At 33.0% G+C, this 21,292-nt stretch overlaps 1 protein-coding gene across 1 annotated transcript; it reads right to left on the bottom strand.

The window, feature by feature from the left end:
* Positions 1 to 3,701: 3,701 nt before the first annotated feature.
* Positions 3,702 to 17,345, bottom strand: LOC145327095 (uncharacterized). The gene is made up of 11 exons (XM_080170619.1): positions 17,018 to 17,345; positions 16,524 to 16,582; positions 16,135 to 16,210; positions 15,639 to 15,708; positions 15,286 to 15,366; positions 13,671 to 13,764; positions 11,310 to 11,500; positions 10,873 to 10,993; positions 10,324 to 10,404; positions 4,537 to 4,606; positions 3,702 to 3,899 (listed from the first exon to the last, which is right to left on the bottom strand). The coding sequence occupies exons 1-11, from the start codon at positions 17,316 to 17,318 to the stop codon at positions 3,826 to 3,828; spliced, it is 1,218 nt and encodes a 405-aa protein (XP_080026745.1). The 5' UTR covers positions 17,319 to 17,345; the 3' UTR covers positions 3,702 to 3,825.
* Between the last annotated feature and the right edge of the window lie 3,947 nt (positions 17,346 to 21,292).

Here is a 21,292-nt window from a genome sequence, read left to right as displayed (position 1 = left end):
GAACAAATATTCTGAAAAGAAACTGTAGAATAGTGATGTATTGCATTATAATAAATACAGCTTTCCGTGGATATTAAAATAAAAAAAATATAAGATTAAAACCAGTTTTGTTAGACCCGAGGGGCAGAAGGCTATCAAAACAGGTGTTAATTTTAGGATTTTTATTATAATATTCGTGGAAATTGTTTGTAATTCGATGCTGTATACATGATTTATCAGTATTGCTGAAAACCGGTTCTAATCTAGCGGCTGTTACTCGGTTTAGAAGCCATACTGAAAGAAAATAACTTTTATCTTAATTCAGAAGTGGTTACTTTATTGAAAAAGATTTCTGGGTGCTTTCCCTCAAAATTCCTAGCGTCCACCGAATCCCCCCCCCCCCCCCACCTTTAACTATATGAAATTAAATTTGGGAAATTGTAGTTCTTGGCTCGAAAAGGCACTTTGTAGGAAACCACCGATTATTAAAACATATTTCAATTAATCTTTAAAAGCCCTTAGAAGATATAAAATCAATCTTTAAACTTTATAATTCAAAACTCTTGGAAGAAGCAAAACTTAATGATAATACTCTAACACAATTGAAAAGGGCATTATCAAGTCCCCAGAGGAAAAAACTGCGCACTAAACTAAGAAATTTGGTCAAAAGTACATACATATTTCTATCCTTACGGTACAGTAACAGGATCTCTGTGTGTCTGTATGTACCAAAGGATCTAGCTAACAGCTAAGCCGGTACGAATCTTTTTATAGTGTAGCTTCTTATAGGTCCTTCCAGGTTTATAGCTATTTTGAGTTAGGGGATATCAAACCCTCCACCCGTGACCGTGGCTCAACACGTGCGCATTCGCTCGTCGTCGGAAAGGTGATAGGTTCGAATCTCGGTCCGACATGGCGCCTTAACTAAAGACGTTAAAAATGGTTTCCACTGCTACTATGTCAGATGCGCGACGTAAATAGTTAGAGTGGGGGGAATGCCTTGGCCCAAAACAGGGGCACAGTTGGGACTTCTCAGACAAAGGTCGTGCACCTCAGAGAGTTGGTTGTCTGATGGGTGATTGGACGCTTTACACCGCATTCATAAGCGGAGTATATTTTAAGGTGCGTGGAGAGAGGTCTAGTTACCTAGTACCCGAAGCGACACCAAGCCCCCTAGAGTCTTAACATCTAATATCAAACCCTCCACCAACAAAAAATTCCAAAATTTAAAAAAAAAAAATTAAAACACCCCCCCGGGCCCCCCCCCCCTCCCACATCAAGTGGGAGCGCTAGTTATACAATAGTAAGACAGATATTTTTGCATAATTTATTTCGCAGAACAAACATAATTGCAAAATTGATAGGTACAATATGAGTAAAAATTACATGGAAAATTTTATAAAAAATTGAGTTTTAAAAAAATCAGTTTCAGTTCATTAAATGTTAAAAAAATATAACAATATTTATACAGTAAATATACATAGGAAATCAATATAAATGTATGAGGTAAAAAATAACAAAAAATTTTATTTAAAAAAAAAATATTGCAAGTTTTAATAAATAATGCACGATTGATAAGTTACAGCAGAACTAGAGTTATTAATTGCAACTGGCTATAAATAATATTAGCACTTTATATTTTAACTGGTAGAAAATGACTATACAAACATAGTATAAAACATTTTAATATTATGTAAGAGAGATTTTGTTTATGATAGCTGCAAAAAAGTTTATATATAAAATAAGATATTGTGTATCATCAATTCATTAACGTAATACCTATTTTTTTAGTGATATTTAGTAATTTGGTTTATTCAAAAAACATGTTGTGAAAAATTATTTTTCTATGGGAACCATTGCATTTCTTAAGTATATCTTTAATATTTTAAAAATAATTAAATCAGTAGGTACAAAAAAATCATTAGTTACTATCTACAATTTATTTGTTTGTGTCCAATATGGCTTCGAAACCAATTAATATCCGCTGGATTAAAACCAGTTTCTCAGACATACTGAAAAACCATGTATAGCATCGTATTACAGACAATTCTCCACGAATATTAAAATTAATACCAGCTTTGTTAGCCCAGGACTCGAGCCCCTTGAGGCTAACAAAAATCTTTTTAATCTTTTTTTTTTATATTTATATCCACAGAAAGCTGTCTTTAAAACGATTCAACAAATATACCGAATTAAAAGTTGGCAAAACTGATAACAAAAATACGGTGTTCATCTAATCTGCAAAATAACTGTTTTCTACATCCACAGAAATCACCACAAAAAAAATAATCTAATTAAATTCGTTACCTACGTTTTCGTAAAAAACTTCGTTCAGTGAATGCTATTCTATTAATTTAATTTGTGCTTTTTGCAAATTAGCTTTTGTGAAATTTACGTAATTGATTGAACACTCAACACATAACAATAAGAAAATATGGTTAATAATGTAACTAGGTAGTAAGATGATATAATAAATAATATAAGCGTATTTGTATTAATTATGCAGTCATTAAAAGCGTATTAATAAGTCAGCTGAATTTGAGTTTCCGACTGTGTACCTACATAGTTTCCTCATCCTATCTCAATATTTACTACTAGATAAAAAAACTTCAAACTTAAAAAAAATCAAAATTTTAAAACTTAAAATTTTGAATGTATAAATCGTTTATACATTACATCGTTTTTCCCTTTGACCGGAGTAGCTGAAAATAGGTTTTGCAATATTTACGTTATCTGCTGTACAACTTCGGAAATTAGGGAAGAAATAGGCAAGCAATTTTCAGTTGATCAATAATATGTTGCAGTAATGTCATGAAAATGGGGATAGGACAATAGATGATAAATATGATATAAACACAAAACAGTCGATGATTACAATCAGCGTTTCGAAGCCGTTTGATTTTGGTGCGGCTCCGGAACCGGTTCCGACCTAAAATAAAGAAAAACTCGACATATTTTTCCCCCCATAAATTTTTTTTTTTTTTTTTTTGACTTTTGAAGGTTTTAAAAGTTCAATTATTGATAAAAATAGACTTGAAAAACTTAAAAAGGGCATTTGCACATGACAAAACAGAGTTACCAAATCATTATTTGTAAAAAAAATCTCCTTTTTTATCTAGTCCGAAGCCGGAGCCGTATTTAACGAAAATTACGGCTCCGGCTCCAGCAAAATATGGCGGCTCCCGGCTCCGGCTCCGAAACACTGATTACAATAATTAACAATTTCAGGGATCTTAATGGAAAAGACAATGGTCGATAAAGTGAAGAAAATCCGCAATTGAAGTTATCCCTTCTGTAGAATACAATTAGTGGTTGAAATGTTTAAATCAACTAACCAATAAAAATTCATTAAAAGTCCCCAAAGTTGAAAAGCTAAAGAATAAGAAACGTTATTATAAAACTTTAGGGACTAAACAACACATTGTCCCCTCCCTCCCTGGTATAAATGGTTTTCGTTAAAGAATCATGATAAAGGAAAAATAATATTGACTATAAAGTTGTCATGTAACTATTCCTTTAAAACTTAAAATACAAAATTTTTAAGCTACAATTCTTGTCCCTGAGTGAGTATTGTATGAATAATAAATAATAGTAGTAAGAGTAAACATACTAGTGGCTTTGCCCCTAAAGGTGCAGGGATTGTTTTAATTTTTTTATTAAGAAAAAAAAGTATTTTTTGGGAAAAGAAGAAAATTTTTGAGAATGGGTATCCCTCCTCCTTAAAACAGCCTAAAACCCACCATAGGACCAATAGATAAATTCCATGAGAGGCACAACCTCATCGATTCAGCGGTTAGACGGACAAAAAGACATCCTGCTACATTCTCTTACAGATTATGATATTTATTATTGTTTTCTGTTTTCAGAGCTGAGACAAAAATCCAGGAACTTCAGACAGACCATTAGCTCGTCAGAATCACCTAAAATATTATGTATAGTTATTTATCGCATCGTATTATAGACAGCTTTTCGCGGATATTACCAGCTTTGTTAGATCCGAGGGGCCGAAGGTAGTATTAATTTTATGATTAGTCATTTTGATATTCGTAGAAAATTGTCTGTAATACGATGCTATTCATGATTTTTCTGTGTGGCTGAGAACCTTTTCTAAACACATTTGGTATCATTACTAAAAATCTCTTATAATGAATAATATGATGTGGAAACGTTTTTCTGACAACGTCTGAAAATCATGAATACTGCAGTACAAGGTCTGTAATGTTAGAAAGTAGCGCAGCAATAACAAGCAAACTTTGGGTATTGTCTTAAGGGGCTTTTGATAGGTTAGGTTAAGTCAGGTTAGGTGATTGCCCCACATGAGCTAGAAATAGTAGAAAAGCTACTGTGAAGGCGATGTCACGAAAGGGACTATACCCAAAACTTTAACAACAAATAAGGAGCAAAAATGGCAATCAGTCAATTTTTTTCCTTGCATTGCATTTCTTTCGAAGAACAGTCAATATTATCGTCCTTTAACGTAACCCGGAAGGACGTACAGTACCTAATTCAAGAGTTACGACGCTTATAGAAAACTTGTAAAATTAAAATATTGCTCACCTTTCAAATTTTGTAGTTTATCATTTATCGATATGAGTTGGTCTTTGCTAAATTTTCCCTCCTTCAGAGCCTTAACAGAAATAATTTTCATTATATTAGGAATTAACTCATCCAAAGGCCGGTAGAGCCGTTTTTCCTTAAGGTTTTGAAGAATACGAAAAGCAGTTATACATCAATTAGTTTAAATTTTAACGCATGAAGATATTGTTCAGATGTCAAGTACTTCAGGGGGAATTGGAGTTAGGTAAGTTTTGCCACTTTCGCGAGCCTAGGCTTTAGTTTCAGGGATCTAACGGGATAAGACAATGACCAAGATCTTTAGCTTTAGACAAAAAAAAAGCCTTACTACTTTATATTATAGGATATATTTCTTATTTATTATTTTCAAATTAGACAGTCGAAAAATATTATGATTAATGAACAAAAATTGCCCTAAAATACAAATCTACCTATTTATAGGTGAAAAGTGAGTGTCAAAATCCATTTTTAATCTGAGATTGCGCATTTGATTTACATTTATATACATACAATTGGATGATCAATATTAGCAATAAAAATTCGTACTTAGTAGGTATGTTTTCGTATTTTTTTAGCCAATGACAGAAGTTTTAACCATGCGGGGCCTATCAGTACGGATTTTTTTTTTCTTTGAGAGCTCTTAAAACACTTAACTAACTAATAAAATTTGCCCTTATTATTGTTATGTTACTCATAGACTAATTGCCATTGTTTTGAAAAGATTTATTAGGTTATTTATACGTAGCGGCTACGCACTTACAGGCCTCTAGTGTCACCTAAAATATCCTATTTGAGGAAAATTAAGATCAGCTGTCTCTTATTAATGTTTCTACAACTACTAAAAAAAGTGTTACCGCCCCCATAATAATAATTATCTTTCCAGAACATATGAGAAGCTACCCTGTAAAGGAGAACCATATCGGTTCAGTGGTTAGCGAGATCCTACGGTACACAAGAAACACACAGATCTTTATTATAAGAATTTTAAGATTACACTGCCGACCAAGCTGTACATATAATTATAATCTAGTATTGGACATTGTAATACAATATCATAAACTAAACAGTCATGAAACATTATTTAGGGTTTAGCCGAAGTTTGTTTTATCATAAAAATATTTTATCATAAATCTAAAGTTATAATAATATTATAATAAACATAAATTGCATCAATGCACTTATTAAAATCAATGTTTAAAAATTATTACAAACAATACAAATCAGTCCGTAATTCTAATATTTTTTCTCGTATTCATTTGAATCCGGTGGATAGGAACCGGTTCTCATGAATACGAAAAAACTATGTCTAGCATCGTATTATATCCAGTTTTCTACGAATATAGAAATGTACAATCATAAGATTAAAACTAGTTTTTTTAGCCGGTGCCTTCGGCACCACGGGGCTAAAAAACTAGTTTTATCTTATAATTGTACATTCTATATCCGCGGAAAGCCGTTTATAATACGATACGAGAAATAACTATTCCTATTTAATGATAACTACATTTCCAGTATTGATTCGAAATCGATTAATATCCACTGGATTAGAACCGGTTCTCAGTCACACTGATAAGTCATTAATAACATCATATTACAGACAATTTTCCATGAGTATTAAAAAATCATAAAATTAATTTAAGTTTTGTAAGCCTAAGCCTACGGTACCTTTGGTCTTGCAAAACTGGTTTTAGTCTTGCATTATTTCATTTTAATATTCACGGAAAGCTGTCTATAATACGATGCTATAAATACCTATTACAAGATGAAATAAAGCCGTAGAAAAAATAACCTCTCCTAAAAAAAATTAGTTTTACTTTTTCTTTATGAAACTAAAGTTGAAAATGGCGGGTGTTTACTTCACCCCCCCCCCCCCCCTCCCAACCCGATCCACTGCATGTGCCCCTAGAGGACATTAGTATCTCAATATATTATCTAAACTAGAAAATCCGTTAAAAATATAAAAAAGCTTTATCTTTTTTCATACTTATAAAAATATTATATGTTTACTTTCTCAATTTTAAGAGGGGGGGGGGCGAAAGTGACACTTTTTGAAACCAAAACTAAGAGTCAACAAAGGAACTGAACTAAAAAAAGGGTTACAGGTCTGAGATTTTGCATGGCAGTTGCTTTATAGGGGTACAATATGGAACTGTGAAGAAACGGCGGCGCAACCGCCGAAAACCGCCGTTTCCCGCCGTAATTTTTGTTGCCTTTTCTCGGCGGTTTTCGGCGGTTGCGCCGCCGTTTTTTCACAGTTCCATATTGTACCCCTATAAAGCAACTGCCATGCAAAATGTCAGACCTGTAACACTTTTTTTAGTTGAGTTCCTTTGACTTTTAGTTTTGGTTTCAAAAAGTGTCACTTTCGCCCCCCCCCTTTTAACAAAGTAAAAAGTTTCAAGATCAAAAGACAACAAGTTTCAAGTTTTTAACATATACAAGCCTGAGTTTAACATGTTTGAACGTTGGAGTTAATTTGTTAATGCAGTTATAATTGATATATACCTACATTATGTTTGTGTTTATATGTTTGTTTGAAGTAAAGGTAACATTAAATGGACATTAAAGTAAAAAAATTGAGGCAAAAGGGGTTAAATAACAGTATTTTCCCTATGCCGACTCTCAATTAGATCGTTGAATATCAACCATTAGCGTCGGATATATTAACAGAGCCAAGTCACTGCTAAACAACAGAAAACAATTTGCTAGCAGACGAAAAAGGTCCCCAACCAGATAATTGTCTCGATTATACATCTATACTTGATAACTTATTCATTTATCAAATGGACTCAAGATTATTGTTTTTATGTAAAGACTACATGTGGGTTAACTTTATAATGAACCTATTTTTTCACCTAAAAAAAACTCTTTATAAATGATGTTTTTTGCAACTTATCCGGAGACTAATTCCATCCTTTATCCCTGATTACACAATCATATTGCGATAAAAGTGATGATTAATTTAAATTTAAAAAACCCATACCCTAATTCCTTATTGCGACGACGCTTTTAACTCATACAAATTCATTAAACTTATGCTTATTTTCTGGACAAAATATTATCCTTTAATTTTGTAAATTTCTTTTGCTAAACCCATACATTTACCCCTGTTTGAAAGAGCATGTTGCAACAGCCTTTAACTGGTGTAAATTTGTAGTAACTACTATTTACAACATTACAAGATTACACACGAACCAGAATTTCAAATAATTTTCCTCCAATTGCTTTGGAAAGGGTTGAAGATTCTGTAAAACAAAATCTCAAGGACAATTTTTATGTACTCAAAAGTAACAGGATCTCTTCAGTCTTTCAGTACAGAAAGATCTCGCTAACCACTGAACCGATAAGGTTCTCCTTTACAATACTAGCTTTTATAGGTCCTTGGAAGATTCATAACCATTTTGGGGGAGGATATTTCCCCTAAGAAAATTTAAAATGGAGAGGGGGGGGGGACGAAATAAACTCTTAAATAATATATTTAATTGTATTGAGGGCGTGTGTTTATGTCCTGAGAACAATCATGTGTACTGATATTTTTTAAGGCCATAATGTAGACAGCGTAGACTGTCTCAGGCCAAAGCAACGCATCTGCCTAATTTGAAGCAAGTTATATTCATGCATCATTGACCCACTTCTACATCCCTGATAAATCTTTTTTTGGGAAGTTTTGACACATTTGCGTAAACCGTGTGTATATGCTTTATCTTTGGACGGAGAGGTTAGATTATTAGTTACTCATTAGAGATAAAATCTTTCTTATATGATAAATTTTCCCAAGTTTTAAGATTTTTTGGGTAACTAAACACTTAACTTATTTATTTTACATTGCAAAAAACCGAACAATTTGTTTTTGTTTATTGCAAATAATAAGTTTTTAGTGCACAGTTTGATAAAAGAATAACTATTCTATTCGCTGCCCTGAGATTATTTTTTCCTCAACAAAACCAAACATACTCTAAACAGTGAAAATAGGGTAAGGGGGGGGAAGTTTCGGTAAGGGGCTATTCTCGGTAATTTCGACCTACCTTCATTAAATGACCTTTTTCTCCATGTTCCTTTCAAATGACAGAAAAAAACATAAAAGCAAATTTGTTCCTTATTAAATTGCCTACAAAAAAGTATAAAATGAATTTTTTGTGAGATGAATATTAAGGGTACTTATTGGGTCTCAAAGTCGGACGCAAAATTTTTTTTTCCCAAAAATTTTTTAGTAGGTGTGTAAAGATCGACCTACACAAAAATTGGTAAGACCTAGAGCTGATCTGAAAAACTTTTTGAACTAGAAATTGCCCGCTTTTTCCAAATCCATTGAGAGCTTTAAAATCGGGTTAATATTTTTTTCAAAAATGACCAAAGTTGGCACCGGGGGAAAAATCGGTAATTTCAAAAGAAATTAAAATTCAACTTTTAAGGTCATGTTTTCATGTTTTCTTTTGTCAAATCTATTATTCCATATGGACTTTTTAAGAATTAGGCCTAAAAATGAATAGAACAGATAAAAAACAAAGAAAAAATTAATTTTATTTTTTGAATCAAAATTTTGCGAGGAAAAAATCAAAATTTCTGGTCCTTTGAAAAAAAAATATTTTTGACATAGGAGGAATGGTCCGATCTTTATGAATTTTTTTGTGGTTAATCCCAATCACCTATACTAATTATGATTTATTACGCTTGTTTGGTCGTTTGGCCTTTTTTCATCGATTTTTTTAAGGTTAAAATGTAGTCAAGATTTTTTGCAAAGATGACACTTTTGCTTCAAATTCAATTTTTGAGGTCAATTTTTAATCAATTTTCATGTTTTTTGGGCTAAATCTATAGTTCAATGTGAGCTTTTTTAGGATCAGGCCTAAAAAGTAATAAAATACGTTTTTTTCTTATATTGATTTTAAGTTTTAAAAAAAAAATTTCAAAAAAAAAAAATCGAAAATTCGCGTCTTTCAAAAAAATTCATTTTTAACATAGAAGGAATAGTCCGATCATTATGAAACTTTTTGTGGATAATCCCTATAACCTATACTAATTATGATTATTTATGTTTGACTGGCCGTTTGGCCGTTTTTCATCGATTTTTTTTAGGTTGAAAAAAATTACCGATATTTCCCCCGGTGGTGGGGAAATATCGGTAACTTTTTTGCGGTCAATTTCGGCCAACTTCTAAAAGTCCTAGGATAATGTCCTTTTAGGACCTGATAGTCCTTTCCGTAAGCTTTCTACTGGTCTTGGTTTCATTTGAAAATATTAATATTTACCCCATTTTTTTTCAAAAAAACCGAAAAAAAACCGAAATTTCCCCCCCCTTACCCTAAGTCATGAACAGTAATTTTGTCCTTTGATTTTTACTTACGTATCTGAGGTCGAAAAAAAAACATAATATATATATTTACTAGAGGCTTCGCCCCTAGCCTCTAGGGGCTTTGCCCCAAGAGGTAATTTAAGAAAAAGAAAAAACAATTACCTCTGGAGATGCCCCAACAAATTTTAAATAATAAAAAAAAGGGGGGGATTTTTTCATTTTTAGGAGGGTTGGGGGTGTCCCCCCCCCCCCCCCCCCCAAGAAAATAGCCTTAAACCACTACAGGACCAATAGGTATATTACCTAAAGAGTAGAATCCGATCGGTTCAGTGGTTACCGAGATCTTAAGGGACGGACAGACAGACATCATTCTACTTTGTATTATAGATATTGTGAGTTGCCAGCGGGAATACTCTATACCTACCTTACTAAAAAAGTCCGTCTTTCACATTAAAATAAAAAAATGTATTTCTTACCTTCATGATTGATGTAGATAAATGTTTGAAACAAGATTTTCTGATGCTGTTATGAGGTGGATTATCCCATTCCGGCGTAGCCTACAATCAAAATATAATTTCAACAAAATAAAACATAGAATTTTGTATGAAAACGGAAAGTACCATTCCAGTAAACCAAATATTATCCGATGGATTTGAACAGGATCTATTTTTAATTTCATATCCGCGGAAAGCTATTTATAATACGATGCGATAAATAACTAAAAAGTATTAAAGTTTTTGGGATGGAGATTCAATTAAAGTACTTTTTAACCCATTTTTCTCCGATATTACTTTAATAATGGATATAGGATATAAGTGGATATATTGACAATGGAAAAAATGTCGTCAAATGAACTTTCTTGTATGGACCTCATTTATTGGTCGATTCGTTGATCCAGTAGGAGGGGAAGAGATGGGTTAAAAGGAATTGATGGGTGGTATCGTTATTTTAACCAGCTGCGAGCATCACTATATTAGGGTACATGAAAATCTGGTGCAACATCCAAATAATAATATATCCATTACCTTAACATATCCCCAAGCCATGATGCAGTAGTCCACGGCACTAATAAACTGTTCACCATCAAACAAAACCTTGGCGCTCTCTACTACACACTTTTTGAAGGTTTGCAAATGAACGCTCACCCTAAATAATTCATCTATTAAGTAAGCTGAAACCTAAGGGTCACAAAATGGATGTTCGGACAAAATGAGTTGAGAGCATGACTTTCAATATATAAAGTTCAAAGTCGATATAACATTTTAAAAATCTTTTATGTCCAATATAATAAACTTAAAGTTAGGGTTGGGTAAAATGCCGTAATTAAGGATGGAACCCGTACGAGCAAATCCTAAATACAAAACTTTAAGAAAAAAAATACCTATTTTTTATGTTATTAAATTAAAACTTTAATAGATTTTCAGCATGATAGATTAAAGACCTGACTAATACAATATTTTACCTATTGTAGGCCAACGAATCTGTCTTCGATTCCAGCCTCGTATTAGGCAGAGCTTTGTAAATATTCTTCTTTAAAAAGTTCAGCTTCTCCTCCAGTTGGGACAGATCTGGGGTGGGAATCAATCTCGATACCTCGGCCCTTAACTCGGGATGGTTTAGCAGTAACTTTTCCATTACGCCCTCTAGTTGTTTCTGAAAAGATATTTAGGTTATTGACATGAGTCAAGTTAAGTTTTACTAAAGTAGGACACCTGACATTTTGAGAAGTTTCTTTATACTTTATAAATAGAGCGGATTCGTTCCTAGCCTTTGGGGCTGAGCATTAAAAATAGAAAGACGGGGGGGGGGGGGGGGGATTACTGAAAATGAAACCACGCCAGTTTAAATATTAAGCTTCCCTAATAAATAATATTTCATTGGACCATCCATTTCTGAGATGTTTCTTTTCGCTACAAGCAAAAATCTTACTGCGTTGCCTTAATAGATTTGTACTATAGTAGATGTAGCATTTCTATACAACAAAAATCAAGTCTATGGTGTATTTATAAATCTTAATATTGAATTGAGTTCAACAACAAATGATAAATGGATTTTTTGGAATATAATATTGTATTACAAAACTTTTAAGGTTGGTGAATTTTTTTTACATAAACATTTTAAAATTAAGTGTTTTTGTTGAGCCTAAGCTTTTTATTAGCCCTTTAAATCTTTATTTATAAAAGCACATTAAAGAAATCCTTAGAACTTGAAAGGTAATTCTAATACATACATTTTTGTATTGATAAAACATAGGGCAAACAAATAAATTGCACGTTTATGAGAATGTAGTACAGCTCAAAATCAGGGAAACGTGGTATAGTAAAAAAAGGAAATTTCCAACTTTCAGGAACAAGACACAAACGTTAAGTACTAAACATTTTTTTTCCATATATCCCTGGGCCTTGCAACTAAGTCATTACATCTACCTAACTAGGTAGAATTTTTATCATTTCTATATTCCTGGACATAGCCATAAAATTAATGCATGTTCCAAACTGGAAATTTTAACATTTATTTATTACTGTACCTAGCAGAGTTTCGGATCCGGATCCGCATATTTTTGAGTCCAAGGATCCGGATCCGGATCCTTGGACTCAAAAAAATGCGGAAAAAATGGAAAAATCTACCTAAATTTATATAAAATTTCAGACATTCTCTTGATGAGAGCCAATCTTTAAGGTTTAGGTTCAGACTTGAAAATTATAAGTATTTTTGACTTCGAATTAAAGAATAAATATTTTTGAAAAATTTGGTTATTTTATTTTTATTGTCAAGGATCCGGATCCGGATCTGGATCCGCACTGACCAAATTTGGAGGATCAGGATCCGCAAAAAATCAATGCGGATCCGAAACACTGCTAGCAATGAAATTATTTCTATTACCTAACTTAATTTGTAATCATCCCAAAAAATCTCCCGGCTATGCAAAATAATAATAATAATCATCCATATATTCCTGGATCCTGCAATGTAGTCATTTCATGCACTCAACTAGAATTACATTATTTGAGTCTTACCCTCGCAGCAAACATAATTGTCGACCAAGAAAACTTGATGGATAAAAAAATATAAATCAAGGAACAGGTATTTGGAAAAACTGAATCTATAGACAATACGGTCTTTGTTATAGCTTAGAACCAATACAACCCTATATACCTCTGTGATAAAATTAAGCTACTACCGAGATCTTTTGTATTTTGATTTTACAAAGAATGCACGTTTAAAAACTTATCCTTATACTAAAGTAACAGGATGTCTGTGTGTGTGTCTGTACCGAAGGATCTCGCTAACCGCTGAACCGATCGGGTTCTCCTTAACAGGGTAGCTTCTCATAGGTCCCGGGAAGGTTTATAATTATTTTTTTGGGGGGTGGGACACCCCCAACCCCCCCCCAAAAAATAAAAATCCCCCCCCCCAAAAAAAAAAATTAGGAGTGGCCTACCCCCCCCCAAAAAAAAAATCTCCTCCTCAAGTGCCCCTAGAGGCCTCTAGGGGGCGTAGCCGCTAGTTTTATATATGGTATTACAAAATATTGGTTTGTTTTTGAGGATAAAATGCATAATTCAGTATTCCCCTCTTGTTTTAGTAAATTGCTCAAATTAGCCTGGCCATTATATTTATACACACACACACACAAACACACACATACATATATATATTACAGGCTCAAAGAAGAGAGTAGTTGGTTTAAAAACAAATCTAAATTTTAAGCAATAATTTTATTATCATACATTATACAGCAAATGTTTTCATTCCTTTAACCATACTTTAAAACATGCATCCCTATAAAAATTTAGAAATATTTTCAATATTTGTCTCTTACCTTCGATATTGCTTTCATAGCAATTTCTGGCTGTACACCACTCACACTCGGGCATGGAGACTCTAGCTTTTGTCTCTTTGCAAGTGGTGATATTCTAAAATATTTTATCAAGTTTATAAAGTTTTCGAATTGAATCTATTGTATAATTTAAAATTAAAGTGGTTTCCCTCAAGAGTACCCAGTTCAACACAGAACACATCCCTAACTAACTTATTTTGAGATCCATTAAAAATAAGAAAACAAGGATGACAACATCCATAAAAGCGAAGCACTGAAACGGTAGGACAAACGGACATTAATACTTGTATAGTGTCTGAACTGAATAATCAGAATATAAAAGTATAAGATTCGAAGCAAAATTGTAAGTAAATTTGTTGAAAAACTGCTTGATACAGGATAATGTTTATGGACATACTTACATCTTTAGGGCTTGATTATAGAGTTGCTTCGCTTAAAATATTGTTCTTTGTTGTTCCAGGAATCAATATACCAAATATCAGATCAAACGGATAATTAGATCATATAAAAATTTGTTGTTAAAAAAGTAGAAAAATCAACATGTTTAAAATGGACGTACGGACATTCTGGTAATGATTATAGAGTTGCTACGCTTTCTAAATCGTACCTAACTATTACAGGAATTACCATGCAAAATTTGAAATCGATAGAACAATTCTAACATGCCTAAATTAACGAAAAAAAAGCTATTTAAAAAAGTAAAAAATCAACATGTTTAAAATGGACGTACGGACATTTTGGTAATGATTATAGAGTTGCTACGCTTTCTAAATCGTACCTAACTACTACAGAAATCACCATGCAAAGTTTGAAATCGATAGGACAATTCTAACATGCTTAAATTAACGAGTAAAAGCTAACTATCTCGGACGGACGGACGGACGGACGTACGGACGGACGTACGGACGGACGGACCAACCCTAATTATAGAAAAGCTTCGCTTTTAAAAAGGGGGGAGGGCTGAGTTTTAAGTCTGTTTGTTTATTATTTTAATTAGGTTAATTAAGTTTATATTGGGATTGGGACCAGGGTTAAAAGAGTACTCGATAGTCATTAGTCAATTTGAACGTAAGAATAAAAAAAATCTTGGGTTAATTTCAAAATCCTTATACTAAAGTAACAGGATGTTTGTCTGTCTGTGTGTACCGAAGGATCTCGCTAACCGCTGAACCGATTGGGTTCTCCTTAACAGGGTAGATTCTCATATGTCCCGGGAAGGTTTATAACTATTTTGGGGGAGGGTACCACCACCCTCCCTAGAGAAATTAAATTTTTTAAAAATTTACCAATTTTAGAAAGAGAGTTCAACGAAAAATAAACATCAAACGTAATTTTTTTTTAACTTTTTCTTTTAAAATCTAAAATAAGAAATTGAATTATCAAATTCGACTCTCTCCTCCTCAAGTGCCCCTAGAGGCCTCTAGGGGCGTAGCCGCTAGTATTTCATAATGTAGGAGAACACCATCCATAAAAAGAAGAGATGTGCAATCTATTGAAACATAGAATTGCCATACTACTTCTAACGGACGGACGAACTAAATAAATTATAGATAGGTAGATAATTTTCTAATTGTCAAGAAAAAATCTTTAATTTTACCTTAATCTGTCTGGGGATGGAGAATACATTTGTGAGATTCCGTGCATTGAGGGCGGGGTGTCACTCAGTGTCAGACGTTTCCTAAATTAAATAATTTAATACCATATTGTCTAAAATTCACCAATGGCAAGTCAAAACGCAGCAACAAAAAGCCAAAAATATTTATGTTATCAGTAAAGTAAACTTTTTTCAAAAACAATAGGTATGCCATTAAACCAAAGGTTTTTGATATATTACTTGAATTTATAGCATATCTTGATATACAAATGATTAGGTAGATGATTTTAGAATCTATTGAATAAAAAAATTGAGTAAAATATACTGTTACTATGAATTTATAAAAAAAATCTAACCTAGGTGAAGCTCTTTTCGGCATAGGCAAAAGAAGTCTCGATGTCTGTTGAATACCAAATGACAAACCACCTAATTTTAAATTTATTTTATACAAAGGCAATAGGTAATCTGATTGTTAATTAACAGTCCTAATGGTAAATGGCCCTAGTCTACTAACGCAGGTATCTAAAGGGATAAGACAATGGCCGATAAATTGATGTACATCTCCATTGATGATTATCAAAATTACAATTTCTGTAGATTATATTTATTGGTTGAAACGTTTGAAAACTCAACTTAATGAGCCAAACACTTAAAATTCAAGAGAACTTGGAAGTCCCCCAAAAGTGTTGGGCCAACGAATAGGAAACCGTTATTACAAAACTTTGGGGACTAGTTTAGTTAACAGGCCAACGTCCCCTCCCTCCCTTTTATTAGAGTCATTATTGAAGTGTCTTTAACATTAAATAAAACTAAGTTTTTGGGTAGTAAATTTCTATTTTAATAACAACTTACCCTGCATTCTTTGTCTGAGTGGGCTTCTGCTAATGTCAGGAGAAAATGTTAAAGGAACTTGCCGCCGTCCACGAGCCTGAAAACAAAAAAAAACTTGTGATTTTAAAAATAAATAGATGTTCTTTTTACAACTAAAACCGCAGTAATCGATCCCCTGGCGCTCTTGCATTAAGTGACCTATTAGTTAAATGAATATGAAGCAGCAGTATATCATGTTAACCTTTCACAACATTTAAGGAGGTCCTATCTCAAGTCAATATTTTTCTTTGAGTCGATTTCTTAATTTGCTCTAAGAGTAAATAATGACTAAACACTAGAAGAATTGTTATAAGAAAAAATTAGGTTGGAATACCTAACATAAATAAAAAATACTTTTGGAAGATTTTTACCTGAATGACCATTTCATCAGGAGAGGGAGTGGGTGTGTTCAGAGAAGAAATTGCATTTACTAAAAAATTACAAAAAATATCCAGTTAGATTTAATAAAAAGAACTCCATGCCATATTTAAGCAATAGACAATTTATAGACAAGTCCCATATATAGGTATTTATTCTCGAATAGTGTTTTTTATGGTTTATCCTATTATATAAAGTAGTAGGTTTTTTTTGGTCTGAAGCTTAAGATCTCCATAACTACTGAACTGATTGACTTCACCTTTTTAGGGAAGCCTCGCTTAGGTCAAAGAATGATCTTAGGCGATTTTCTACACTCTCTTCGGCTTTTTTATACATGGCCCCTAGATGCTAGGGGCGCCCACGCTAGTATAGAAATATTACAATAAAACTTGTATTATGTAAAAGTAATTTTGTATAACGATATAAAGATAAATCGAAAGAATTGCTTTTCTATAATTTTCAAAATACCTATTCATTTAATACTTACCAAAAGTATTATGGCCGCCGAAACCACCTCTATCGCCATTCGGCGTCAGGAATCCAATCTGTGCTTGTATCTCTTGCAGCGCCCGGGTTGTTTGTCTTGTTGTCGGCGAAAGCGTCACGAAGTGCTGCGGGGAAAATCCCGGGGTTTGAGCAGTGAGCGGGCGTGGAGACGCTCTAATGCTGACAATCCCATTCAAATTCCCGGCCCTCGGCGATGAACGAGTTGTGCGGGGGGAGAAATTTGGTATCGGACGGTTAACTGGGGTTGTTACACCTCCACCCTCGGATTCACTTACAGACATTTTGTATTATTTTATGTATTTTAGTCTAAATCAATTAAGATTCAAAATATATTTTTTTTGTATGAAATAACAAACAATTGTGACAAAATCCAGAATAAACTAGTAGCGAATCATAAAAATATAAAAAGCTTTGGTAATATTTTCAGAATATTTAAAGTAAAGGGTCGAGCAATTAAGCTACATAAATAAAATATCTTTAGTAGCCATAAAGACTAACAGAATTAAAATATCTTTGTTATCATGAAAATAACTCCTAAATCGCATTTTCAAAAAAAAATTAGGTGGTAATACCACATTTGAAATACCGACGAATGACAGACAAAACAAGTTACTAAGTAAATGATGAATTATTTCTACACACATTCAGCCATCTATTGCTATGCTAGCAAACACGTATTTCTCTTAGAAACTTTATTAGAGAATTGTATATACTAGATTTCAGAGAATCTTTACACAAAAAAAATAACCATCCGTCGTTCTTTCAACGGCAGATGAAATTAAATATACTTTAACCTAGCTTTAATTTTGTGTAGTTAAAATTTTAATTTTGGACATACACAACAAACAAATGATAACAATATTTCAAAATATAACATAATAAAACAATTATAAATGCGTTTATTTAACATTAAATCTAAATTATCCTATTACCTATATAAAGTCATAAATAAATTAACTCGTTTACGATAAATCTATAGCTAATCTTATCTTAAATTAACATGTATATTGAAATGACCTAAATATCTTATCAATCTCATTTAAAACATGTTTAGTTTATATAAAGCTAAAGTATCAACCTATAAATTTCTAGTTCTGGTTTAATAATGCTATAATCGTACAGAAAATGTTATAAAAAAGTTGTTTTTTTTTGTCAGAATTTGGCTTAACACTGCTTTGTTTTATCCAAAATTTGCTTACAAATCACCTCAACGCAAGGTGTTTTATGTTTCACGGATGTTTGTAAACATTCTCGTCTGTTTTTGGCGCGAAATATTATTCGACCAATGAGAAGCTTTGTTTACGTGTTAATTTAACCAATGAGTGATTTTCTAGATTTTATTTTGACCAATGAAATAGCTGCATTTCCAAGCACATATGCAGGAGATTTTTTTCGCCAAAAGTCAGCTTTATATAAAGAATTTTTTATCAGTTTGAAGCTTTTTTAAAGCTAGCTTACACGTAGGAAAAAACTTTTATTTCAAAAGCTAGCTTTTATAAGAATTTTATTTAGAAAAAGTACGGACTCTATTTGAAAGTAAAAGTAAAAAGGGCCTATAATGATAAGTTTTTTTGGAATGCTTGATTTTTACATCATATAAAGGTATTTCTTGAAGTTTAGGTTTAAATCTTTTAAAGGACCACAATAATTATTTATTTAATCTAATGATAAATATTATCGTCGCTTTATTTGTGGGATGCCCTAAGCACTAATAATTACTTATGAGAATGTCTTTTTGGCTAATCTTGAAACAACTAACATACCTACACTTTTATGTAATTTAATATAGATTATTTACTTATGTGTTATTTAGGTTGGGGTGTAACACTTATAATACTTTACATTCCTATTAACCCTAATTCCAAAAAAAATTGGACTACAGAGAATAGAAAATTGATGTCCAAAGTTTGAAAATAATGATATTTTAACTGGACATACGGACTTTCGGCTACAGATTGTAGAGTTACTACGCTTAACTGCACCGAACTGTTACATGATTTACCATACACGGAAGTACAGACAGACTCTAATAATAGAAAAGCTTAGATTAATAAAAAACACAAGAAGAAGAATGATGAATTTATTTTATTACCGCATTTTAAGACATTGAAATTCATATAGATTCATTCATAAATACATTTAAAATAAGAACATATTTCATTAATAATAAATTTTAGATAGAAAATCAAATTGTAAATTATTAAAGCTTTATATTTATAGATTTATATTCTATTTTAATTTATATATTTAATGTAAGAATTGCTTTTAGCGGTCAGATTAAAAATGTTTTAAAGTTTTAATTTATAAAATTAGAATAGATTTAAATCAAGTGATTGTACAGTAATCAGCATGTATTGTAAAAGTTATGATTAAAATACTATTTTGCATTTTTACAAGTTAATCTGTTTTCAGACTAACAGCCGCGTCCCTAGCCTACAGGTAGATTTAATGGGCAAGGGGTTAACACCCTTTATAATAAGAAATGGGAAATACCTTTATTAATATCGGCGGGGGGGGGGGGGGGGGGGTGTATAATTATATGCTATACATTGAAATAGTTTAAGTAGGTAAGACTTACTGAAGAAAGGTGAAGTCAAATTGGTACAATGGTTTAGTAGATCTCTTGGTACTTACAGACACTAAACACTTTTTTATATCAAGTTAGATAAATAATCAAATTTTTTAATATTTATATAATTAGATAAAACATTTTTTGTTATATATTAAATAAATCTTTAATTAAAAGATTTAAAGAAAATGGCACACCAAGGCCTAATGATTTATAGGAAATTTGATTTTGTTTATTTTGCTCTGTAATATTAAAATGAGGTGCATTAAAATAAAAAAAATACCAGTATGGCTTCGAAACCAATTAATATCCGGTTGATTACAACCGGTTCTCAGCTATAATTTTAAAAAATCATGTATAGCATGTCGTATTACAGATAATTATCCACGAATATTTATATAAAAATCATAAAATTATTACTGGTTTGGTTAGCCAGGGCCTTCGGCACCTCGGGCTTAACAAAACTGGTTTTAATCTTATAATTTTTTCATTTTATATCCACGGAAAGCTGCCTATAATACGACGCGATAAATTGTGGTATTCGGCAACCGTGAGCCATGTCGATGGCACCCCTGATCTGGGGTTCGGTGGAGGGTCAATGGCCCTCCCCCGAGTCCTGGGGAAGGGGTCTAGTGACCCCCTCCCTACGCTTAGAATTAATGATTTGAATCTGTCATGTTTATTATGGTTAACTGTATTCTTAATTCTCCCCCACCCTTTCCAGGGATGGGGGAATCATTATTGCCCAAACTGACCATTGTATATGTATTATTTATGCTTTCATGTTATGATTATTTATTCCTATCCATGTAATTATTGTTTGTTGTATATAACGGCAGTATCTCTTAACCCTTCAATAAAGTGACAACTGAAAATAGATGTTGATCATTATCTAGTGAAAGCTAGAGAAGCGTAGCTTCTCTATAGTAAGGTGTCCACGTCTGTCACACTGCCGTAATCTAATTGAACTCCGGTGTCTGCCATTTATCCTCGGCGGATACCACAACTTTGGTGACAGCTGTGTGAGATTGCGGCGAACCACAAGTGTAGAGCAGACGCGCATCTGAGGCTAAGGTACTCCCAGCAGTGAATCTGGCAAAACTGACGCAAGCAACCTGAATTACCCACCCTGGACAGCAAAGTTTAACTCTGCATCCGGCAGTTGTGGAAGCGAAACAGCGAAATCTGACGAATAACCGCGAGCAGCGCTGATATCTAACGGAGAATTGAGCGCCAAAAGGGCTGAAACAGGCCTGCGGACCGGCTGAAACAAGCCAAATACGTGTAGACGGCTGAAAATAGGCCAACTTTACTGCAAGAAATAGCAGGATCCGAACCAGTGGCGCTAGCAGGACGGGACATTCCCTGCCGCCGATAGGCTGAAACATGCCACATAGCTGCGAGCTGCGAGCTAACATACGGGTGTAGTGCACCAGAACAGAGAAAAACTACGTCAACCCCGAGTATCCTGAGAAGCTACAACGCAGCCACCCATCTAGAAGACAGATATTATATCACATTTGCAGGGATTACCACCCTAGTGTGATGGCCAAACAATAGATTTATGAGCAAAGCTTGGCAAACAAATTGTTGTGTTGTGATAAATCTAAGAATAGAACAGGCTTGGATTACTGTGTATTGTGATAACAGCTAAAAATAGAACAGAGTTGGTCAACAAATCTGTTA

Source organism: Acartia tonsa, chromosome 8 (genome assembly GCF_053477335.1).
Source record: "Acartia tonsa isolate MP-2025a chromosome 8, ASM5347733v1, whole genome shotgun sequence".
NCBI lineage: Eukaryota > Metazoa > Arthropoda > Copepoda > Calanoida > Acartiidae > Acartia > Acartia tonsa.
This window is presented reverse-complemented; position numbering and strand designations above follow the sequence as displayed.

What these genes read in the sequence shown, in the direction of transcription:
- LOC145327095 (XM_080170619.1), bottom strand. Translation starts at nt 17,318, where the DNA reads ATGTCTGTAAGTGAATCCGAGGGTGGAGGTGTAACAACCCCAGTTAAC. An exon ending in TGGCTTGGGGATATGTTAAG is followed by an intron (nt 10,405 to 10,872) that starts GTAATGGATATA and finishes TTTTGATTGTAG; the next exon opens with GCTACGCCGGAATGGGATAA. An exon ending in TATCTACATCAATCATGAAG is followed by an intron (nt 4,607 to 10,323) that starts GTAAGAAATACA and finishes ATTTCTGTTAAG; the next exon opens with GCTCTGAAGGAGGGAAAATT.